Source organism: Lepidochelys kempii, chromosome 8 (genome assembly GCF_965140285.1).
Source record: "Lepidochelys kempii isolate rLepKem1 chromosome 8, rLepKem1.hap1, whole genome shotgun sequence".
In the NCBI taxonomy this organism is placed as follows: domain Eukaryota; kingdom Metazoa; phylum Chordata; order Testudines; family Cheloniidae; genus Lepidochelys; species Lepidochelys kempii.
In genome coordinates this window covers 63,195,499-63,218,879 of record NC_136387.1, presented here as the reverse complement: position 1 = coordinate 63,218,879, position 23,381 = coordinate 63,195,499, and the positions used below count along the sequence as shown (strand labels likewise).

At 38.6% G+C, this 23,381-nt stretch overlaps 1 protein-coding gene across 1 annotated transcript in view; it reads left to right on the top strand.

Moving 5' to 3' along the window:
- KCNT2 (potassium sodium-activated channel subfamily T member 2) overlaps window positions 1-23,381 on the top strand; it is a 286,825-nt gene that overhangs the window by 176,510 nt on the left and 86,934 nt on the right. The window contains exons 15-16 of the mRNA XM_073358218.2: window positions 7,020-7,128; window positions 21,882-22,031. Of these exons, the coding sequence (XP_073214319.1) occupies window positions 7,020-7,128; window positions 21,882-22,031 (259 nt within the window). The remainder of the gene's footprint in view (window positions 1-7,019; window positions 7,129-21,881; window positions 22,032-23,381) is intronic.

Here is a 23,381-nt window from a genome sequence, read left to right as displayed (position 1 = left end):
ACTCTAATTCCACATAGCCACATTGCACAAAAGTTTAGAAATACAAAATACAGTGTCATTTTACAAGGAGAATTTAAGCTCAATAGTGTAATCACAACATAATTATTATATTACTTTGAATGTGGCCAGGTCACCAGCCTGACATCACCACCCACCACCATGGGATCATTATTTAGAACAAACGGTCAGACCTTGGCCTTATGTCTCATTCCAATGACAACTCCATATACCTTAGTGGCCTCTAACCCAGACCAACCCTGCTTAGCTCTGAGAGATGTGGGGAGAGCCATAGGCAGTTCTAGAGAACTTCCTCAGAAAAAAATATCCATCTGAATATATTCAACTTTTTTTCCTACACACTTTTCTAACCTTGATACAGAACAGTTCCAATATTACCTCATTGCAAAAACCTTCTTTCAAATTTGATCTGGCCTGGTATTGTACCATATTTCTTCCTTTAAACGATGACTCCTTTCTTTTGGAAGTTTCCTGAACCAATATTATGCATTTTTGCTGTGCCAGAAATCTTCAGTAACAATTTTACGTATGAGCACAGAATACATAAGTTACGTAAATCAGTTTCTGACCTTTAGAAAAGAAAACAAAGTACTATATAAAATACTTCAAACCGAGGATTAGTTATTGCTTCAACTGCTTTGCTAACTCCAAAAATACTGAAAACTCACTCTCCATTATTGCTTAGATGATTAATTATTGATGGTAAAAGAAGTAGAATACTTCTCCATATTTTGGCTGTGACACTTCAAAGAAGACCTGTCCAGTATAAGGGTCTGCCCAGGCATATGAATTTGTAGGATCAGAGCCCAATACTTACAATGAATCTAACAGCTACACGTGTAACATTAGAGTTATTAACATCCATGGGCAGGCAAAATATGTAGATGCAGCTACTGAAAGGTTTTCTATTTCATTGCTCTTGACCCTTTTTGTATCCTTTCCTGAAATACTGTTTGTTAATTTCCCAAGTGAACCTCTTCCCCTCCTACAGCAATAATAAACTAGAAAATCCATTTATTTTTCTCCCTCAGACATAGACTGTGATATATCAGGCCACTACCTTTAATGCACCCAACTGATCCTTCATTTAAGTTCAAATCTGAAAAGAAAGTGAGATGTATCCATGACAGAAAAGCATCAATATCTGTGGCTCAGGGGTGCAGTAAATTGAACATTTCTGCTTTTGTGTTTATCTTGCATCCACTTTTTAGTAGTACATGAATCTCCTTTACCTATTCAGAAATGTGTCATCACCATTCCAGTTATCTTAGATATAGCCTAATGAAGCATTTTATCACTCTCTATACAAAATGCCATGTTGAATTACCTTGGATTGGCCAAGTCTTACGTTAAAGCTGCAGTGGCTTATTGGGAAGGAATATAGTCCAAGCTCACTGAAATTGATAATGCATGTGATGATAGTGATTGATAGTGCATGTGATGATTAATCTATCAAATATAAGATAAAAATGAGCAGCAGAAGCTCTGTAGCAGATAGGCAATTTTTCACTTTTTCACTGCAGGTCCAATATGGGTCACGTTCACTTACAAAACTTACAAAAAAGTTTCCTCAGAAGTGGTGCTAGATCTAGGACATTATTCCCCTACACCTGACACTAGAACCCCATAGTCGTGTTTTGAGTGCATGTTCTCTTTCAAGAACATTAGAGTTGGTATAACTCACAGCAACAGGTTGTCACCAGAGTTTGTCGGGACATTTTTGTCCAATTTGGGAAATGGTCATTTGTCAAAAAGTTTTATCTAGTCCAGGATAAAATTTATGATCAAAGTTAGAGAGAGAGCCCAAAATAGCCAATAAGCTAGTGGTGGGGAACTTACCTGGGATGTGGGAGCCCTTTCTCAGACTCACCTTTTGGAGCTCTTCCGGCTTGTATAAATAATTAAATATTGGGCGACAGACTACGTAGCCTGGCACTCACCCTGGGATGTTGGGGGACCAGGCTCAAGTCCCTGCTCAGAATCAGGCAAAACACAGCTGGATCTCCCATTTTGCAAGTGAGTGCCCTAACCACTGGAGTGGGTCTCTCAAAAAAAGATTCAGATGGTCTCATTTTTGGTCTGATGTGGAATGAAAAATTCTGAAACATCAAATTATTTTGCAGAATGGAAAATTCTTTTTTTGTCAAAATGTTTACATTTTCTGCCAGGAAAGCCAAAAGAAGAGATTTCATTTCAGGTTGGTTTGACTGAATGGAAATATTTTAGTTTGTTGGACCAACATAAAATGTTTTGTTTTGAGTGAGTTCAACATTAAACTGTATTTTTCTGTGGTGACACATTGCCTCATGGGAATTACAGTCTGGATGCTTGATGCCCATTCCCTATGGGCCAGGCTGCTTAGCTGGACTACATCCCCCATAACAATGCAGTCTTTACTCTGACCAAGTGTCAGGGGCATACCTGTCGATGCATCATGGCAGTAGTAGTTCAGCTAGGGATCCTGGCCCATAGAGAAAAATGGAAGCATCAGGAATGTGAACTACAACTTCCAGGAAACCAGGTGTTGCCATAGGGAAATGCAGTTTTATGTTGAAATGGCTCAAAATGAGAGGTTTCAATTTTTAAAACTTTTTTGAATGTTTCATTCAATGAATTCTTCATATATGTCTATCTGCCATCACAATTCAGGATGAAAACAATAGTTGAACTATCAGGATTTTCTGTGGGATGAAAGTTCAGAGTTGGGCTCAGCTCCTCATCCAGGCTATTCCTCCCTAACTCACATGGCCAGGCAGCTCCACTGCCTGAGGGTGAGGAGTGCCAGGGCCTTTCCTTCTCCCTGCCCACTCTGGGAGGCTGCAGTACCTGTGCTTCCCAGAGTACAGAGCCTGCAATTCTGCCTAACCCCTTAGCACAGGCCTCACAAAGGAGGAGAGTCCTTCCTTCCTTCCCCTCCACAGCACAGTCACATCATGGGCCAGGTATAATCTAGCCCAGAAGCATAGAGAAAAATAGTCTGTCCCTCTAATAAAGTGAATGGATTATTAAACCCAGTTTTCCCCTATCGGTGTGCAATACCAAGACAAGCTTGAAATTATAGTCCATATCCTCATGTTCCAAACAGCTACAGAAAATAGCATTTGCATAATTCAACAGAGTTATTTTGATGATATAAAACAGATTGTTTAGCACAAAAAAGGGGGAGCTGAAGAGAGGAATGTAAGAAGCACCAATTCAACTGAGAGAGGACAGGGAGGAGCACAAGGAAGGTAGTCTAAATAATGCTGCCATTCCTACTAAAGACAGCAGATTTTTCATACAAACTTTAAATCTTCCCACAACTCCTCCCACATTTCTCCACAACAGGTGAAAGTAGTTTAGTGTAACCATCTTTATAATGAGGTTGGTACCCACCTCTCACAAGTGCCCCCTTTCTCTGGCAGATATGCCTGCATTTTCCAGGGGGAGCTTACACCTCTTGCGGGCTGCCCCTTTCTGTTGGCTGGTTGTGAGCCTGCTTTTGTTGTTTTGATCTTACATCATGGTGGCACCCACCTCTCTCGAGCACCTCCCAGCCAATGGTTCTCTCGGTGGGTCTTCAACAACTCAGCCCTCCGGCAGAGCTGCATGCACTGTCCAACCTTTCTGGGTTCTTATCACGGCCCTGCTATGGGGCCGTAGCTCTTAGGTTTGTTCCCAGAGGCACTCCCTTTTTCAACCACCCATCTGGGGCCAATCTCGGTACCCTCAGCTGGCATCCTCTTTAGCAGCCCTCCCGGGCTCAATCTGCAACCACACCAGCAGGGCCCTTCTCGGTACCCTCATCTGGTCTGGCCATGTTCTGTGGTCAGTCCCCCATGCTCTGCCTGCCCGCACTGACCTTTCAATGGTTCTGCTGCTCATCTAGCCAGCCAGGCACCCAGTCCTCCCTCATCAAGCTCCACACAGCAACCGAAGGCTCTGCTCCTTGCCTTTTATCTGGCCCTTTAGTGGTTGCTCCAGCAGCCCCTCTGATTGGCTGCGCCTCTGTAGCCACTCTAGGCTGCCTGGAGGACTTCTCCTTGCTCTGTTCTAGGGCAGGGTGAGGCAAGGCAGTGAGGCCTCCAGACCTAGTCCACCCTGCCCCACCATGCTATGCATCATTTCCATAAATGAACTGCAAATGGCAAAAAGGTCCACATTAGACTCTTTAAAACACATACTACTGGTGTAAATCCTGAGCATTTCCACTGAACTACATGTGGGATTGTTTTAGACTCAGGCTTTGCTTTATGTCTGATTATATTAGATTCAGAATCTAGATTCAGGAGTCCAAAGTTTAGTGTTGCTCTGTGCAAGTGCATGTTTTTACATAACATTTTAGTTTCTTTTATCAAGTTGATGAGGAATGGAGTAGTGAGGTTTTATTATGTAGTTTGGCAATGAGAAATTATGAACAATGAGAACAATGGTGCTAATTATGCTTCTGTATAATCTTTCATCTGATGTTATCAAATTACTTTATAAATAAGAATTTGTGAAACTTCAAAAACACTCTTATGAAATAGGTAGGTGATTATCATCCCTATTTTACCAATGCATAGAGGCACAGAAAGCTTAAGTGGCTTATCCAAGGTCACTGTTAGTCAGTGGCAGAGCTGTGAATATTCTAGAGAGTCATGACTCCCCATCCCCTACTTTAACCACAGGAGAATATTCCCTACATAAAACTTCAGAACAAGAATGATTGAAGATATTATTTCACAACGGTCTGTTTTGTTCAATTTTCTCAAACAACACTATCAAAAAACTGACAGCTCTCTCTTTTTATCCACCCCATAACATATGCTAAAGAATATAGCACTACTTTGAGATTGAATACTATTTACTTCATATTTGTATTCCACTAATCCTCATTTCCTTTTATACATCAGATCACAATGCTCATTTGCCCCCATGCACGCTTCAAAGCACAGAGTCTGAAATTATTTGACATTGTATTTCTATAGTTTTTTTTTCTTGTTTTTTTATTTTAAAAAATGTTTGATGCAGTGGAATAGCATCTTCATAAATAGGAAGCTTGGCAAAGCATTTAGGTCAGTGGAAGTTGTGTAAGTCCTATACAAGTTGTGGAAGTCCTATACAAGTCTGAAAATGCAGGAGCTAATATTCACTTGCTCAGTGTCAGGAAGTCAATATTCCTTTCCATAACCCTCTGTCATGTTACTGAATCATTTTTATGGACTTCAGTATATCCTATCTGAACTGTAGACCATGTCTTGCCCTGCATGCTCTTAGCAAAATCTTTAGTTTCGAATCCAAATGGTAGAGTTTTTTCAGGTTCATTAAAAGCACAGGATCAACTTGAAAAAACAAAATCTCATTTCTTTCTGAAAGCTTTATATCTACTATCCTCTACAAGTAGCACATAGGATTTCTATGACTGGAAGAAGTTATTGGGAAAAATATTTTAATTTCTTTCAGTTTCTTCCTACATTTGACAGCACTTTGTGTATTGTCAGTTTCACTCTTTCCTTGCATAGTCAGCCATGCTGATTTCTGCAAAAACATAGGCACATGCTTACCTTTCCACATATGAGTCCTCTCATTGAGCTCAATGGATTATTCACATGCATAAAGGCAACCATGTGCCCAAATGTCTGCAGAATCTGCCCTTTGTTAATCAATGTCTCCTTTGCTTATATATGTCAAAAGGGGAATGGAAAATTACTCATTTTTAAAGTTTTTAAAATCAGGACACATTATTTAAAAGCTATGCTACCAGAAACAGTAATAATTTTAAATTTATCAGTTTCAGAAGAGTCAAGTTGACAGTGTCTAAGTAACTGAGTTGAGAGTTTTCACCATTTTACAGTATCTTATATGTACTAGAGATATTTTGGTTTCAGCTTTCTATCAGGAAATAATTTTGTAACTTGTGATGTTGTGTCTGAGATATACCGCAAGGAAAACAGCAGAACTATTCCACAACTAACATGCAGTTCATATGTGAAAACATATTCTTCTCTCTCTTCACTTCCAAGGTTTTCAGATATAGCACTTCAATGGCTCCTGACCAAGAAGGAGGACAATAACTCAGATTTTTTTCTTTTACCATAGTGTGCTATATTGGAGAGAGCTTTGAAAACCTCACTTGTGTATTTATCTTTCAAAAACTCTTCAAACTTCTAAGTCTACAAAGAGCTTAATTAAGTCACAATAGCCTACAGTACTTATCCTTTCTTAGACCCTCAGTGTTAAAGTAGAAATGTTAAAGTGACATCTAAGAGTGCTCTCCTTATTCTTTTCTCTTCACAGCACCTCCAGTTCTGGAAAGCACTCAACCACAAATCCTAACTTTAAGCACCTGTCATCTAAACTAAAATAAATGGGAAAACTCACATATTTAACATTAAGTACGTGCATGTGCGTTTGCAGTCTTGGAATATAGGTCAATCCAGTAAATTACTTGTAATCCCCTCCTCGCTTCTTTTCTTTCTTCATTCCAGAGTGTCAAATGCGGTATGAATTTTTGAGCTCTGGTTTTAGTTTGTTGTAACTTGGGAAACCCTTGTCCAATTCACTACAAGTTTGGTAGAAAACATCTACCTCTAACCCAGATGTCATCTACCGGTTTTGAGGTAATATTTCACACATGTTGCCAGGCAGGTTAGCTACAGCAGCCCACTATGGCATGTCTACACTTCAAGCTGGGGGTGTGATTCCCAGCTCAAGGAGACATACTTCCATTTGCTCTATTTGATCTAGTACACTAAAAATAAAGTTTAGCCTCAGCAAGACAAGTGGCAGGACAGGTTAGCTGTCCCCAAGTACATGACGTGTGCTGCACAAGGGCTATGCCTGACAAAGTTTACTTTCTCCCTAGAGCCATAGGATGGGGGGTGTCTCTCTGTGTCAGTCTGCTTCTCAGGCTATTCCTGGAGCACAGCAACTCAATTTTGCCCCTTGTTTGGGGCATATTGTAAAATGACAGTCCAGCCCCAAATAAAGTCTTTCTATTTATAAAGCACTGATCCTGCATTATGTCTTCTTTTATACAGATCACGTTGTATGTGAAGAGGAGTTCAAATATGCTATGCTAGCTTTAAACTGTATCTGCCCAGCTACTTCTACGCTCATCACCCTGCTGGTTCATACCTCTAGAGGACAGTAAGTACACAACCCTTTAAAAAAACCGAGACTGATATCAGAGGTACTTTGGAACACAAGGGAAGAGTCTATCCCAAGACACCACTGTTCAACCTCACTGAATTCAATGGCTCTATTTATATTACATTACAGATGTGGGGAAATAGTGAACATTTCCCCCACAGTATAGCTGTAGTTTTGATACACATACATTGAAATACTGCTTATTGAGTGCAATTGTACTTTTCTTGACAATAAATCCTGCAGGATTTAGTCCCCAGTGCTTATATTTTTTCAGAAGGAAACAGAGTTATAAGTTAAGGGGTGGCTGGGGAACATAGCCACAACCCCACATTAGAAATAGTGCAGGATTACATTGCATCAGTGAATCACAGAAGCCCAGTGAGAGCTATGAGAGGCTTTGTGGCCTAGATTTTTCCAAAGTGGCCTTTGAGCTCAACTTTATTCACCAAGTACCTGATTTTTAGAGGTGAAAGACACCCATGACTCAAACTGTGGTCAATGTGAATCTGCTGGGCGCTCTTCTAAAAAAATCAGATCAAATCCGTTCTAAAAAGTGGGCCCAATAAATGAAGGCACCCCAAATCAATGGCTACTTTTGAAAATTACAGCCAGTGACTCAAGGCAGCAAAATGCCTCTCAAAATTCTGGAGAATGAGGAAAATTGTTCCCATTCTGGACAGCATCTGCTCCCTTCTGCCTCCCTGCTGGCTACTGCAAGGAACGGGACCACAGCACTACTGCTTCCACTTTGCACAGGTGAGAGCCAGTTCTGGTACTGGATCTGTGCAGTCTCTGGATTCCAAGTCCAAGGACTTCCATTGCGCTCTATTCGAATGCAGAGGACCAAGTGAGAAATACCATTATGCTTTCACACTGTCTAGCTCTGAGGACCAGAGCATTAGCTGGTACAATCATTTTAGTTTTATTGACTTCAACAGAGCTACCTCTGTTTAAACCAGCTGAGGATCTGCCCTAACTGTTTAAATGAAGGTAGCACCCATTAATGCTATAGGTTGTGGTTGGAATTTTCAGAACAGCTGAAAAGATGTAGGCACTGAATTTCCAGTAAGAGTCAGCACGAACTTCTTTGGGCTCTTTGAAAATGCCAGTGGACTTGGATATCATAGTAAGGACAGAACACCCAGTGCGATTTCTTTTCATAGTTAATTTTTAAAATACTAAGGAATTCTTGAGAAAACAGTACCAACAGAGAGGCAATTTTGAGAGTAAATCCCAGAATATGGCTATACAGGTGCATGCTTGTATTACAAGGAATTAGGATTTTACAATAAATATATATTTCATGAAGCTGCCATGGACACTCCTAAAATCTTGACATTTACCATGCAGTGGCATTTAACCTTGAGTAAGGCATTTGGAGTATTCCCCTATGCTGAGGTTGGGGAATACCACATTTACTGCAAGAACTTTAACTTCCGAGAACAGCAAGTGTAAAGATTTTAGTTGAGTCTACTATGCTAGAATCTGCTAATAAGAACACAATGGAATAGTTTGTATGCCTCCCAAGAACCGTGAAGAATATATTTGCTTCATTAGCAATTCAGAGGCTAAAAAAACCCAAAACACTTCAATGTCATATGTACATGAAAAAGTAGCAGCATTTTTAACAGATGGCACAGCAGGTTCTTCACCAGCCAATTAACACATGAAAGATTCCCGCCCCCCCCCCCCCCCCCCCCGTGGCACTTCAGGGCCTTTAGCATTATATTTCCAACTCATGCAGGTTCTCCATTTATACAAAGTAATGTTTTCTATATTGATTTTTCTTCTATACCATGATATAAAGTTAATATGACAGAATGTGAGAATTTCTACTATTTTTGGCTAGCTCCCTGAATTAACTGGTGAAAGAAGGGATGTTAAAGTAACTGATTTATGGTCTGGTTCCTCACTTTGAAAATTGTCAGTGCTGATTACTGGGAAGAAGGAAATTTCTACTCACATTAGTAATTGCTAGTTAAGTTTTGTATCCTCAATATAGAAAACATGCAGAAACTCACGAGAAACTAGCTGTGGAAAAATTTTATAAAAAAGTCAAAATGAAATGTTTTTACCTTATTGAAATGAGAAAGTCAAAACAATTCACTTCACCTCTTTTCCATCAAACAAATTTCATCAAAATAGACACATTCCTGAGGAACATTTAAATTTTGACAAAACTGTTCCATAGAAAAATTTCACATGAGCGCTATGATACACTATTACTTCCGTGAAATTTTGCAAATTGCTTTTTAAAATGTAAAGGACAAGAAAAGTTAAATGTTAATAATTGATCCAAACTCTGCTGAAGTCAATGGGAGTCTTTTCACTGAATGGGCTTTGGATCTGTTAGAAAATGAGATCCTACTTTCTCATTCTTATTCAAATGTGTCCACGTTCTAGTAGAAAATGCTGATTTCATAGTGCTTCCACCATGCTAGTAGGCTGATCGGACAACACTGAGCTTGTTTTAATTGAACTCCTGATATGTTAGTTCTGAATCCATGATGTTTAGAACCTCTGAATCAAAAAACCTAGCCCCAATTAGGCCTTAAATTTGAATTCTACCCTAAATCTAATCCTGGTTTATATGTTACCACAACCTTCTTGGTTTGGGTCTAACCATGGTATGAATTTAGAGATGGCATTCCAAGAAGTATTTACATTATGAGTTGTCTTTTTGACATGCAGCTGCTATGGAAACCAAGTGGGTGGGTTGGCTTTCTAACAAAAAAACAAATGCTCCAGTCTAAATAGGGTAAAAGAAGTTCAGTTTATTATTCTCCTTCAGATGGAAAAAGGGATTTAAAAAATAACAGAATTAAACCTAGACAAAGTGCTAGTCTCCTAGTACCTGTTCTGCCAACCGGGCTTGGCTAATTTGGTTCTTTATAGAGTTCAGAGTTTAAAGCCAAAAAGGATCATTAGATCATATAATCTGACTTTACCCAGTTACTTCTATATTGCACCCAATAATTTGGATGAGACTAAAGCATTTCAATCCTCAGGAGACTAGATTGTTGTGTGCCCTAGACAGAGAACAGGAGAGGCTGAGATCCACCAATGCCCAAGCAATGGCTGTAATTGATTCTCTGAGATATGACCACATGATCATAGCAGGAGATCCACTCTCCATGCTATAGAAGGCAAAATCACCTTCAGGTCCCATGCTAATCTGACCTGGGGAAAAAAATTTTCCCAACCCCAAACGTGGCAATCAGTTTGAACTCTAATTATTCATAGCCCAACTTTTACAGTGTATGCATTTACCTAGATGTCAGTTCCCCAGTATTTTGGGAAGGACAGAAAAAGAGAGTTCTGTGGCAATTAAAACAAAAGGAAGAAAATGAAAGGGAAATGTACAAGATCTTACCTTTTTTTCATACCACATTTGGTCACATTAATTCCACAGAAAACAAGAACTAAATCTCATGTAAAACAAATAAATAAAAGTGTCTTCAAGAGACAGGCTATCCTGTATTAGCAGCTATAACTGTAAGCCTTGTACATATTTCATATTCTATAATACTGTTGCAATTTTTGGAATAATGTCTTAGTTAAACAAAATGACTTGCCCACTATCTCCTGAGTATAAAGCCACATGAAATGTGTTTAATAAGGATACCATCCTGTGTCAACATGTGCTTGTTTTAAATGAAACAGAAAAAGAATTATGGACCAGATGACCAGCTGGTGTTAATTGGTTTAGAAAAATAGAGTAAGTGAAGATATGCTGATTTATGCCATCTGAGAATCTCGCCTAAATGTAATAAAATTAGATTTGAATTAGATTTGTTATTCACAAACAAAATAATCTTTATTTAAAATTAAAAGTTGCTCTTATCAATTAACTAAAACATAAAAAATAGGAAATACAAAGTTAAGGATTAGAAAGGATTAAAGGGTTGCAAAGTCAAGCACTCTTAAATGAAGAAATGCCAGAAGGAACTTTGATCATGCAACTATAATTTAGCCTTTAACTATACATAGCATTGATTATCTGTGAAAAATTTGGTGTAAATGAATTACCCAGCATCTCACAGGAACTCATACAGGATTAGAAGCCAAGTCTCCAAGGCAGCTTTCAGATGACTTAACTATGAGACTCTCCTTTCCCTTCCTGCATCTCCTGCCTCATTTGCTACAAGTCTTCCAACTTCTGCAACAAAATGAGGCAGGGGTCCTATAGAAAACAGGCCCATTCACTACACAACATTGATTCATCCCCAGAATAGATTGGTCTTGCGCACTGAATGAGGTAAGCTTTCTGTATACAAAAAACAAAAATAAAAAATTGGGAACATGTTATTAAAAACTGTATTGTAGTTCTTATGCACCAGGGGATTGATGTAAGGTTGCACAGGCAAGGTTCACTCTTGCATTTCCTAACTTTGATCATGCTTTACTTTGCAACCTTTTAATCCTTAACTTTGTATGTTATGGTTTAGTTTACTGAGGGGAGCAATGTTAACTAATGTTAAATGAAGTAGTCTGTTTGTGAGTTTCCTTCTGGGTTTTTTTTTTAATAGAAAGAAACTTTTTATATATGTGCTGTATAAATAAAGCACTTGTACATTGAGTAAAACATATGCATCTTATTGCTACTGTTAGTGCCATATGCACCCATACATTGAAAATAAAGAAAATAAACTATTTAAACAAAAAGTTTTACTACAGTTTCTAAATGACATTTTCCTAACTGTGTAACAGAGAACTGAGCTGGGACTCAGTTATAAATTTCCCACCTTTTTTAAAAGGTAAATATTTCAAAAGCGATAGCCCCCACTTTGTAAGATGCAGATAAACAACAGAGAGGACAACACTGCAGCTCCTTGTATCTTATTTTCGTGTAACCCTTTTTGAAAAAGAATCTGTGTAATTTATCCAATAGAAACCCACTAGAGCAAAGCAGGAATTTATCCAAAACCGATCTGCTCTCATTCCCAGGAGGAGCTGCACTCTTTTCTGTAATGACATCACGGTGGTCTGAGGGAAATCAGTTGTCACAGGCAGCCATTGCCAGGACAACAGTGACCCCCCCCCCCCACCACCACACAAGAATGTGAACAAACAGGAGTGAGTGAGTGATGAGTGGCTGATTATCTCCGATGTCACAATGTTACTGTTCAGGTGGCAGCAAATGTCAAAAGGGGGGGGGGGGAGACACAACCCGCTCCCCACAAAATAACAATCCCTCCCAATGTTCCAGTTGGACCAAATTTACTAAAAATACCAACACCACAAAATCCATATTGGAGACCATTCCACACACAAGTTAATGAGTGTCTGAATTTGGTTTAAATTCTCCATGGCATGTTTATTGAAAGAAAAGTTCTGAAAATATGAGACACTGAGGTATAGACCCTGTAAAACAGAAAGTTCTGAAAACCTGAACTATAGTCTCACTATTGCAAGCCTATAAATATAGGTGGGGCTGGTAAGGTTGGCCCATACTTCCCACCATAAGACCCTGTTTTCAATTCTTTATAATTTTGCCAAATTTTAGCCATTCTGACTGAAACTTCCATACTTGGTATCTGTTTCATGTTGATTTTTTAACTTCAGCCAAAATAGTACAGCTATTTCCAAGACTCATGCTAGGGGGGAAAAAGATTTTATATATATATATATATATATATATATATATATATATATATACCCATGTTACATTATCTTGAGCAACCAAAAAAAAACAAACCTACCCCCAGGTGAGCAGGGACTTAACATTTGGCTGGGGCAAAGCCTTTGTGTCAGAGACATGCTTTTTACCATCCCTGTGAAACTCCACCCAAATTTGGCCAAGTTATAAGCTTCAAAAGAGAGTATGCACATTATCTTTAGTAGAGACTTAGAGTTTAACAACTAAAATCTCAGAAAATTCTGTCTTCACCTCAGCATGTTCCAGTCACTCTCAGTCCCTCATGGTGACCAAGCTGTGCATGTGTCATTCCCATTGTCACAGGGCAACTGAGTATGCCTCATTCCCTCATTGCTTCCACCTGTGACTCATCTGTGCATGCACCATCCTCAGAGAGCAACTGAGCATGCTGCAGCCCAAGTCTATGGGAGTTCAGAAGGAAGGACTTTTCCAGTAATGACTACATCCAGATGCTCTGGGTTGGGGTGGGACCATCCACCAGAACTGAGAGCAGGGAACCTCTCTCTCTTGTTTCAGAGGAACAGCCGTGTTAGTCTGTATTCGCAAAAAGAAAAGGAGTACTTGTGGCACCTTAGAGACTAACCAATTTATTTGAGCATGAGCTTTCGTGAGCTACAGCTCACTAGCTCACGAAAGCTCATGCTCAAATAAATTGGTTAGTCTCTAAGGTGCCACAAGTACTCCTTTTCTCTCTCTTGTGCTTTCCATGACACCTCTGCTGGCACACAGACAGCATGAAAGAGGAAGCCATCTAATTTGAATAGAGAGGAACAAAAGCCAGACTGTGGGACAGGAAGAAAGTAAAGGAGTAGCCATTCTGACTGAAACCTCCACACTTGGTGTCTGCTTCATGTTGGACTGAGTGGACTTTTAGGCTCTGAAGTTTTACATTGTTTTGTTTCTGAGTGCAGTTACGTAACAAAAAAAATCTACATTTGTAAATTGCACTTTCAGGACAAAGAGATTGCACTACAGTACTTGTATGTGGTGAATTGAAAAATACTATTTCTTCTGTTTATCATTTTTATAGTGCAAGTATTTGTAATCAAAATATACACTTTGATTTCAGTGATAACACAGAATACAAGATATATATATGAAAATGTAGAAAAACATCCAAAATTAATACATTTTAATTGGTATTCTCCTGTTTAACAGTGCGATTAATATTGCAATTAATCACGATTAATTTTTTTAATCATGATTTTTTTTTAGTTAATCACTTGCGTTAACTGCGATTAATTGACAGCCCTACTAAAAACTTATGTTCATTGTGTTGCACCTTAGTATTAGTAAAGTAACTGTGCTTCATTGTCTTCCCTACAATAGGAAGCCTCTGTTTACAAGAATTGGTTGTAGTTTTTTAGCTCCATCTAGAGGTAACTATTGGACTGCCAAATTTTATGAAATTGCTTAACATAGAATTCAGTGGACTCTTAGGATTTTGCCTTTTTGGATGCTTGGTTAAATCTGATAATGGTAAAAATGACTGCTAATACTTACAGTATCTTGAATTGTAAATAGACTAGAAGTGATTCAGTTGAACTTTTAATTTTATTTAAACAAATTAGTGTAAGTAACAAAGAACCAGTGGAAATTATATTTTTTTGCATAAAATACTTAAAAAATGCTTTGCTCTAAGCCAAATATCATAGATATAACAAAAAATGGGGGGGGGGCAGATACTCTCGTAGCTGAGTTTCTACGATTTCTAAAATTTGCACTGTTTTCTTTATCAAATTGTCTTTCATTCCAAACCATTTTAAAAGATAAGATTTGTTTGAGTGTTGGTATTCAAATGAGCTTTTTCCTGTGCAACTGGTTTCTGTTTCAATATTCTGTGTTATTACCACAGCCCAAAAACTAAACTTTATTATATTGGAGTTTAAATCCCCAGAATTATGGACATGGATAGAGAGCTATATCATGTAATGATCTGCAATATGTAATAGGCTTCAGCAGTCATACTTTTGAAGCCCATCCAGTTGAAACCAATAGGAAGTTTTCCTGAATAATAAATCCAGTATTAGGCTGATAGAAGGCCTATGTCTGACAGGTCACAAATAATACAAGTTTGGTAACTTCAGTTTAGATTCTAGACAAATTTACTGAAATTAACTTCACCTGCATAAAGCCCAATAATTAGACTGTTCAAGTGAAAGATGTGCACATGGAGGGGTGGGAAGCTTGGGAAGGAAGCAGGGGCATGAGGAAGTGAGGCTCTACCTACGTGTTACAGCAGTAGCCAAAAAAGAAACTTATATGTCTTTTACATTTGATCCATGTGAAGATGTACCCTTCCTCAGTTCTGTCCCCACTGCTGCACTCTGCACCTGCCTAACCTGGGCTGAAGCACAGCCTCCCTCTGATGTCCCACTAACAGACACTGCAAACAGCCCCAATACAAAGTCCAAGTGGTCAGTTTCATCCCTTTGTTAACCCAATAATGCTTGGAGGTGAGGGGAAAGGAAAAAAAGCAGAATATAGCCATAATACAAGGAAGACTTAGCAGAAGTACTGCAGGTAAGATCAACAAAGAGCATGAACAGCAATTTATTTTGTGTTTGGAGTCAATAAATAAAGGAGCTGGTCAAATCCTGAAATATCATTTTTAAACATCTTTCCAATTACATTCTGCTTTTCATTTTGCCCATGTACAAATTCAAATTATTGCCTTTGTTGTCACAATGTAAGGCTGCTCTTTCTTAGTACCATTTTGCATGCAAACAAAGATTAATGCATTGACAAGAGTATTTTTGAATTGCTATTGGTCATTCTCCATTTGTTAAAAAGTCTTATTCATTTAGGTCAGGGAGCAGAAACAATACCATGGGTGAAATCTTGGCTTCACTGAATTCCATATCAAAACTCCCATTGACTTCAGAGCTAGGATTTCACTCCAGGTGACTCATGTGACCACTTACACAGCCAGGGATAATGCCTAGGGAACAGCTGAATCCAAACAGTTCATGAGCAACCCACAGACTAAAACAATTTAGTCTCAACTGTCTATCACACTATCTGGTGAACAGCTTTAACCCTTGTACATACCAAAATTGGAATGTGAACAGAAAGAAAAGGATTAAATTTGCTATGAATATTAAATAGTTTGACACCTGTTATGAATACAACTAGTTGCATGCAGCAAAATAAGCATGTTGCAGCTAGTTGCATGCATCAAAATAAGTTGTATTGCACTAGCTTAGTAATAATGTTTCCACAGAAAAATAATATAGGTTTTAAACATACATATATGTAAATGAAACTCATCTTCATTTCTGATTTCTCTAAAAAAGTTTTTTAAACAATATGGAATCAGATCAAACTACCATTGAAGTTAATGGGAGTCTTTCCATTGACGTCAGTGTGAATTGCATTGGGCCTCTATATGAGTATATTAGATTTAAGCATGTGAGATGTGAGTAACCTTCATTGTACTAAATGGGACTACTCAAATGAGTAAAGTTGAGCATGTTTTTTTTTTTTTTAAACTAGAAGCCTTATTTTGTACCAGATTTAAAAAGCTGACCATTTTTATCTATTTCTAACCTAGTAATAAATACAGTCTGCTACTAGAACGTGTTATAGAACAAACATGTTGAAAGAGAATAGCATTTCTGAATTGATGAACTTCATGTGATCTTTGCAGAACAGCACCCTGGGAAGCTTTTAGACATCTAACTGGAACCAAGCAGACTTTAACCAGGTGAAACATTTTATTTTAGGGGGAAAAAGTAAAAATATGGCACTATTTTTTATATTAGAATTACGTTTCTAGCTTTCTTATTCTACTATCTCATGATACTTTGTCTATCAGTAACAGTACAATAAAAATGGATGTTATTTTCTATACTAGTTTTATACTAGTTTAGCATTACATTAATTTTTCAAAACTTACATCTGGGAATATAACCCCTCACTTATGATGCAAAAACACCTGACTATGAATAGATATCATGTATACAGTAGGGGAAGGGATTGCTAATGGAATAAGGAACATTTCACCTTTAAATAACTGGATCACTGGCACAGATTAGTGTTAGGGTGGCACAATCTTCAGAAACTATGCATTTCAATTCAGAATTTGGTTTTATAATATTGAGTGTCATTGGTCACCAAAATAAGAGAGAGACCAAAATTTTCCAGCTGTAGTTAGTGGCATAACCACTGTGAGGAAAATAATTTAAAATAGCAGATGTTATGTGAGTTTTTTGAAGCAAGCTTATTTTGTATCCTCCCCGGCAACTTTTAATAAATGCATTATTATGTGTCTTTGAGATTGTGCTCCACAGAGTATGAAGGCAGGAAAGAAGACAAAAAATATTTTGGATCAGAAATAAAAATTAATAAAAAGATTGGTAGTGACATGGATTTTCTAAAGAGATTTGAAATAAGGCAAGACAGGAAATAAAAACTGATGATTGTTTCCTGTCCTAAACGCATACATTCATTGATTAGCTGTAATAGCAGAGGTGAAAGTAAGGTGGTACGGGCTGGTACAGCGTACCAGTAAAAAGTGGCCGCCTGTACCGGTCCGTACTGCTGACTTTAAAGCGCTTTAAAGTCGCTGCTCCTTTTGCGCCCTGCCCCCCCCATTGTTGCCCCTTCCACCCCCACCCCCCCGCATTGGTGGGCCACTCTGGGGCCGGCTGGAGCCCCAGGCAGCGCGGGTGGGCTGGCTGGGGGATGCTGATCCCCCCAGGCCCACCCCTTCCACTGAGGCGGGGGGGGGGGGGAAGCTGCCCTCCGAACCTGTAGGAGACACATTTAACATTCACCCCTGTGTAATAGAAACATTTAGCATGAATCAGATTAAGTTTCAATTGACTGTATCAATGTGGAAAGGTCACAATCATGCAAAGAACAGCAGGCAAAGCCTTGTGGTGGTTGTACCTGAGCAGAAACAACAGTAGCCTATGGTACTATAATCTTAACATTTGACAGAAAGACTCTTGTTCCTTCCTGTCTATCTAAGTTGGTTTCTTGTACAGGGGATGTGGGTCCTAGTAATGGTATATTTTTAAAAGCACCATGGTCAAAAACACATCACTAAGGCCTTGTCTACACTGCCACTTTACAGCACTGCAACTTTCTCGCTCAGGAGCTGCGCTCCCAGTGCTGGTAGCTACTCCCCTTGTGGGGGTGGTTTTTTTATAGCGCTGGGAGAGAGCTGGTGCCATGATTATGCAGCCACATTAAAGCCCTGCTAGTGAAGACATACCCTAAGAGACAGCCTTCCAACCTGGTACACAGACTTATGGTAGCTCTACTCAAGCTAACACACCAAATATAGTAGTGTGGATACTGCAGCATAGAGGGCAGCACGGACTAGCTGCCCAAATCCAAGATCACCTGACCGCCCAAACCAGCACCTCTGCTGGAACGTCTACATGGCTAGCTCAAGTTAGCACAAGTCTTGGGCTGGGAGGCATGCTCACAGTTGTAGTATAGACATCTCCTATGAGAATGTGGTTTGATCCAAGTGGATTGGGATGATATTCCCAGTTGGAACAGGTCAATTTATACATAGAGGCTACAATTTTCAGATTAACATCCAAAACTTCTAATTGCAACCTCCCAAACTATGTGTTAAGCCTTAATTACCCTCATATTTGTTGTTTTCACATTACATGCTCAGTATATGATATCACTGAGTGTTAAAAGATGCCTCAAGCAATTTGTCTGTGCTCAGTTTTTTGCCCAGGATCCTCAATTCCCAATCCCCAACTGTTAGAACATTGGATGAGGTTAATATACAGTAGCTGGTCATGCTACCTGCATCCTGTACAACATCATTGGTGGGAGAACGGGGGTATTATCAAATCAGCAGTTGTAGTGCCCATAATCTCTTGCATCCTAGACCACCATCTGGTAGCTTAATTTTGAGATAGAAAGAAGGGACCAACAAGTCAGCTTTACTGCAAATACTGACAACCCTGTTCTTATCATGAAAATAAAATATGTGTCAGTAGTCTCCAAATGGCTCCCATTAAATCACCTATCACTCTTCCTTCTCCCAAAATGTTTCAAAGTTTAAAATATTTGATAAACCATAAAAAATTCTATTTCCCTCCATTTAAAAAAAGAAGCCCATAACACTGTATTTACTTTACTTCACCTGTCCATTTTAAACCTTGAAAGATAAACAATTGTTATATGTATGAAACTTTGTACTATATCTTGTAAGTCTGATTATTGAATGCATGCTTGTTGATTGTGCTGAAAAATAAAGAAGCAGGCTTTGCACTACAAGTGATGGCATGGTAGGGCTTCTTCCCCAATACCCCAAAAAATTGGAATAATAGAATAATTATTTATAATATCCCTAACATAGTACTTTGCACTTTAACTGTCTTCATCTTCTTGGTTATTTCATATACAGAGGGATGCACAGCCTTTCGTTTTTTAAAACTATCAAGGGTGTTTTCAATGCTGTAGAGCAATATAAAAGTCATTGTACTGCAAACAGAAGGCAAAGTGTGGAAATTCCATGTAGAGACCAGAATAAATTCCAGGTGGGGAGAAAGGTAGAGTAGAAGGGCATGCAAGGGTCATAAGAAGAGTTTAGAGCAGGGAGGGCTTGGTGAATATCAGACAGGGATCTGATGTAGTGTAATACTCTTTTCCATAACTCAGACCATGACTAGGGAGACATGCTGAAGTGATGCTAGGCAGCACAGGGTGCATTTAATTTGTGTGGTGGGGGGGTGGGGGAGGAGGGCGGGATAGAGTATGCTACAGGTTCTGCTTGTGTCCAGTGACCTCAATAAATAATCCTCTTTAGCTTCAGAGATACTGCATCTGGAAACAAGCCATGGGGTTAGGAAGATTTAGAAAGAGCCTCGTGAATGTTGGAAGGGCTATTTGAAGAAGTTTAGAGGGACATTGTGAAGAGCAAGAGACTGTCAAGTCAAAGGGGGTTGATGGGCAAAGAAGGCTAGAGGAACAATTAGGTCTTGTCTACACCACAGTGGTAAAATCGACCTAAGTTACACTACTTCAGTTACGTGAATAACGTAACTTAAGTCGACGTAGCTTAGGTCGACTTAATGCAGTGTCTACACCATTCTGTGTCAACGGGAGAGCACTCTGCCATCGACTTAGAGAGTCTTCACCAGATCTGCTAAATCAACACCGCTACATCCATCTCAGCAGTGCTGATTTACCGGTAAGTGTAGACATGGACTTAGAAAGCTATGGAAGTAGGAAGAGTAGACCAAGGTCCATCAGAGATAAAGGTTGATTAGAGGACCAACTTTGCAACAGAAGCTAAAGAATTTTGTTCCACTATGTAACCAGAAGATAATGTATGTGAACACCTCCAACCAGATACTGTTCCTTAACTTTTTAAAATGTATCCAAATTTCACAGTTTACATATAGAATCCAAAAAAATCCAGTGTGTGCTGCTGGGCAGGTTAATAATTACTTAATATTTTTATGATTGCTATGCCTGCACAACATGCATTTAACTACAATGTTATGAATATTTCATCTGAGAAATTGGAATGGTTAATATGTTTTTAAACACTGCAACAAGGTGAAATATACATTCACAGAGAAATGCATAGTCCCTGCATCAAGTAGGTAAATTGCTGATAGACTCACTAAGCTTATTGGAATATTGAGTTATATGCAGATGGTTATATCTTTTTACAGTTTTTTTTTAGTTTTTATTTACTCTATTTTTGTCTTCACAAATCTGTATGAAATATCAATCTTATAGTTTTGCTTTTCAAAATGGTTCAAAATTATATATATTAATTACAAAATTCTTCATGAAAAGAAACAAAACATTTGTACATTAGGTGTTGGGAGGAAGTATAAATTTCAGAAAGAAAGGCAAAAATATTTTTTGGTAAACTGAAATTGTTCAGTCCCCAGCAACGTGCTTTAGGTTGGATTTTGATCTCAGCTCCACAAGATAAATAATTACTTATATCCTGATCCCCTTGACCCTGATCCTGCAAAAGGGTCCATGCAATGGGAACCATTAGTGGAGCTTCATATGGTCTTAAGTCAGTGGAGTTCCACATAGGCATAGGGTCTGTCCACATTGATGTCATAAAAAGAAAAGGAGTACTTGTGGCACCTTAGAGACTAACCAATTTATTTGAGCATGAGCTTTCGTGAGCTACAGCTCACTTCATCAGATGTTTACCGTGGAAACTGCAGCAGACTTTATATAAAGTCTGCTGCAGTTTCCACGGTAAACATCTGATGAAGTGAGCTGTAGCTCACGAAAGCTCATGCTCAAATAAATTGGTTAGTCTCTAAGGTGCCACAAGTACTCCTTTTCTTTTTGCGAATACAGACTAACACGGCTGTTCCTCTGAAACCTGATTGATGTCATAGCAAGTTTGAAGCCATAGAACCTAATCCTACAATTGCATAGATGGATGGCTGAGCACATGTCCATTGTGGCTTCATGTGAGCACAAGCAGGCTACTTGGTTGATGTGAAGTAAAAGGTCAGGCGAGATTTAGATTGGTAAAGAAGCGGCCTGTTCTGAACTGGGGAGTCAGAATAAAGCACAAGGTAGGAATAAACATGTAACTAAATAGCCCTATCTAGGATTAGGCTAAAAATACTGAACACAGTAAAACCAAAACTCCAAATGGGGTATTTGCCCACAGCCAGATTGACACACATTTGCTAAAAGTCAGTAGTATATGAGGTGAGTTACCTTGTTACCTGGACCTCACACCACTAATTCTTTTGAAAATTTCTTAATAATCTTTAATGAGGATCAAATGCCAGCTCTTTTGTATTAATAGAAATGTATATCAATAGCAATTAATGTACTTACTATGACTGGATTACTTGAAATTCACGTTGTCTCTGCTCTTTGCTATCAAGAAAGTGTAGAAATACTTTTAATACACCCATTACTTTAGAACAGAGAATGTTTCTTAATTCATGTAAATTAATATCTGCTCATCCCTGCTACTAAGCAAATATTTCTTTCAGTTTAGCTCATGGGGCCTTTCTAATAGACATCTGTAGAAACTATTGCCATTAGATACTGCTATGATTAATTAGATGTTTTTACATCAAAGTTTAAAATTATTCTTATTTTCTGTGTGTTTCAGGGAGGGTCAACAATCACCAGAACAGTGGCAGAAAATGTACGGCAGATACTCTGGTAATGAAGTGTATCACATTAATCTGGAGGACAGTACGTTTTTTGCTGAATATGAGGGAAAGAGCTTTACATATGCTTCTTTCCATGCACATAAAAAGTATGTTTATTATTAAAGGATTATAAGTTAAGATGAATCTTCATGTATGTTGCATCCATAGAGTAAATATTGTACTGCATTGTTCTGTATTGTCACTACCACCGAATGTATTGCTTTTGCTTCTGGTTTTAAATTGCTGCTGACCCTTGTAAATTTATGGGACTTCTGTATTCTCCTGCCAGTTTTGAGTATCAAAAAAAACCTGGTGTTGGTCTATATGTATAAGCCTAACCTTAAGGCAAAAAGAGATTAGTTCTATCTAGGCAGATATCAAGAATGTACATCACAGTCAGGAGATCAACATCTCGATATGGAGTTATAAAAACTAGACATTCAATACATCCTTTCCCTAGCTGATACAACTTAAATGCTTTCTTCCTGGACAGAATCTAAAGAATGCTTAAAATATCTTCTCTGTCGGAACGGGATCTTTCACAGCTGTCAAAGGCTAAGTATATATTTGATGAATCATGAGCAAAATTCACATGGCTACAGTGCACAGAATGGGCTTCCATCTTGAATGGACCCTTGCGAATCTTCTTCCTTTGTCAAGAGGCAGTATGGGAGGATTTAGGTTTCTTAAATCCCTCAAAATTGCATCTTTCAACCTTATTTGTGGTCAGCATTGTGCTCTACTCCCTTCAACCTCAGCTTGATAAGTCTTCTATTAAAGCATACCTTCTTCTTCATGACCCTACCATGGCAGTCATCTTGTTCCCAACCGGTGCAAGGTTGCAACTTGCCAGGATCTTAAGTATCTTCTCATTTGTGACAAAATCCAAGCAATGGATGTTAAGAATTTGCCATAACTTTTCACACTGACAAGTGTTTAGTATCCTCTCCTCAGTTGTTCTTAAATGCCATGTTTCTGCTTCATGTAACAGGGTTGTCATCACTACCACATTGAACACTCATATCTTAGTTGTCACATAGACATCCCACCACTCAGAGTCCTTTGAAAATGCTGAAATGCCACTGACACAAGACCAAGCTGATGTGGAACTTCTTGGATCTCCTGCTGTAAACGAATTACCCAGATAAAACTATTGACTCATTCAGTGCCATTGCCGTCTACATGCAGCATTGGCAGGTTAGTAGTTTATTTTATAGGAGACATGCATTGCTTTGTTTTTTTCACCCACATCTTAAGTCTAATAAATTCTACAGTTTATGACTCTTCCAGCATTAGCTGTAGTCAGTCATAATCTCTCCTAGTAAAGCAATATCATCGTCATACTTGAGAGCCTCTGAAGATGAATTTTTAAATTTCACACCTCCTGTGTTGACCTCAATCTACTTTGTGATCAGATAGTCTATTGGAACATTATTTAATGTACGTGAGAATGCATT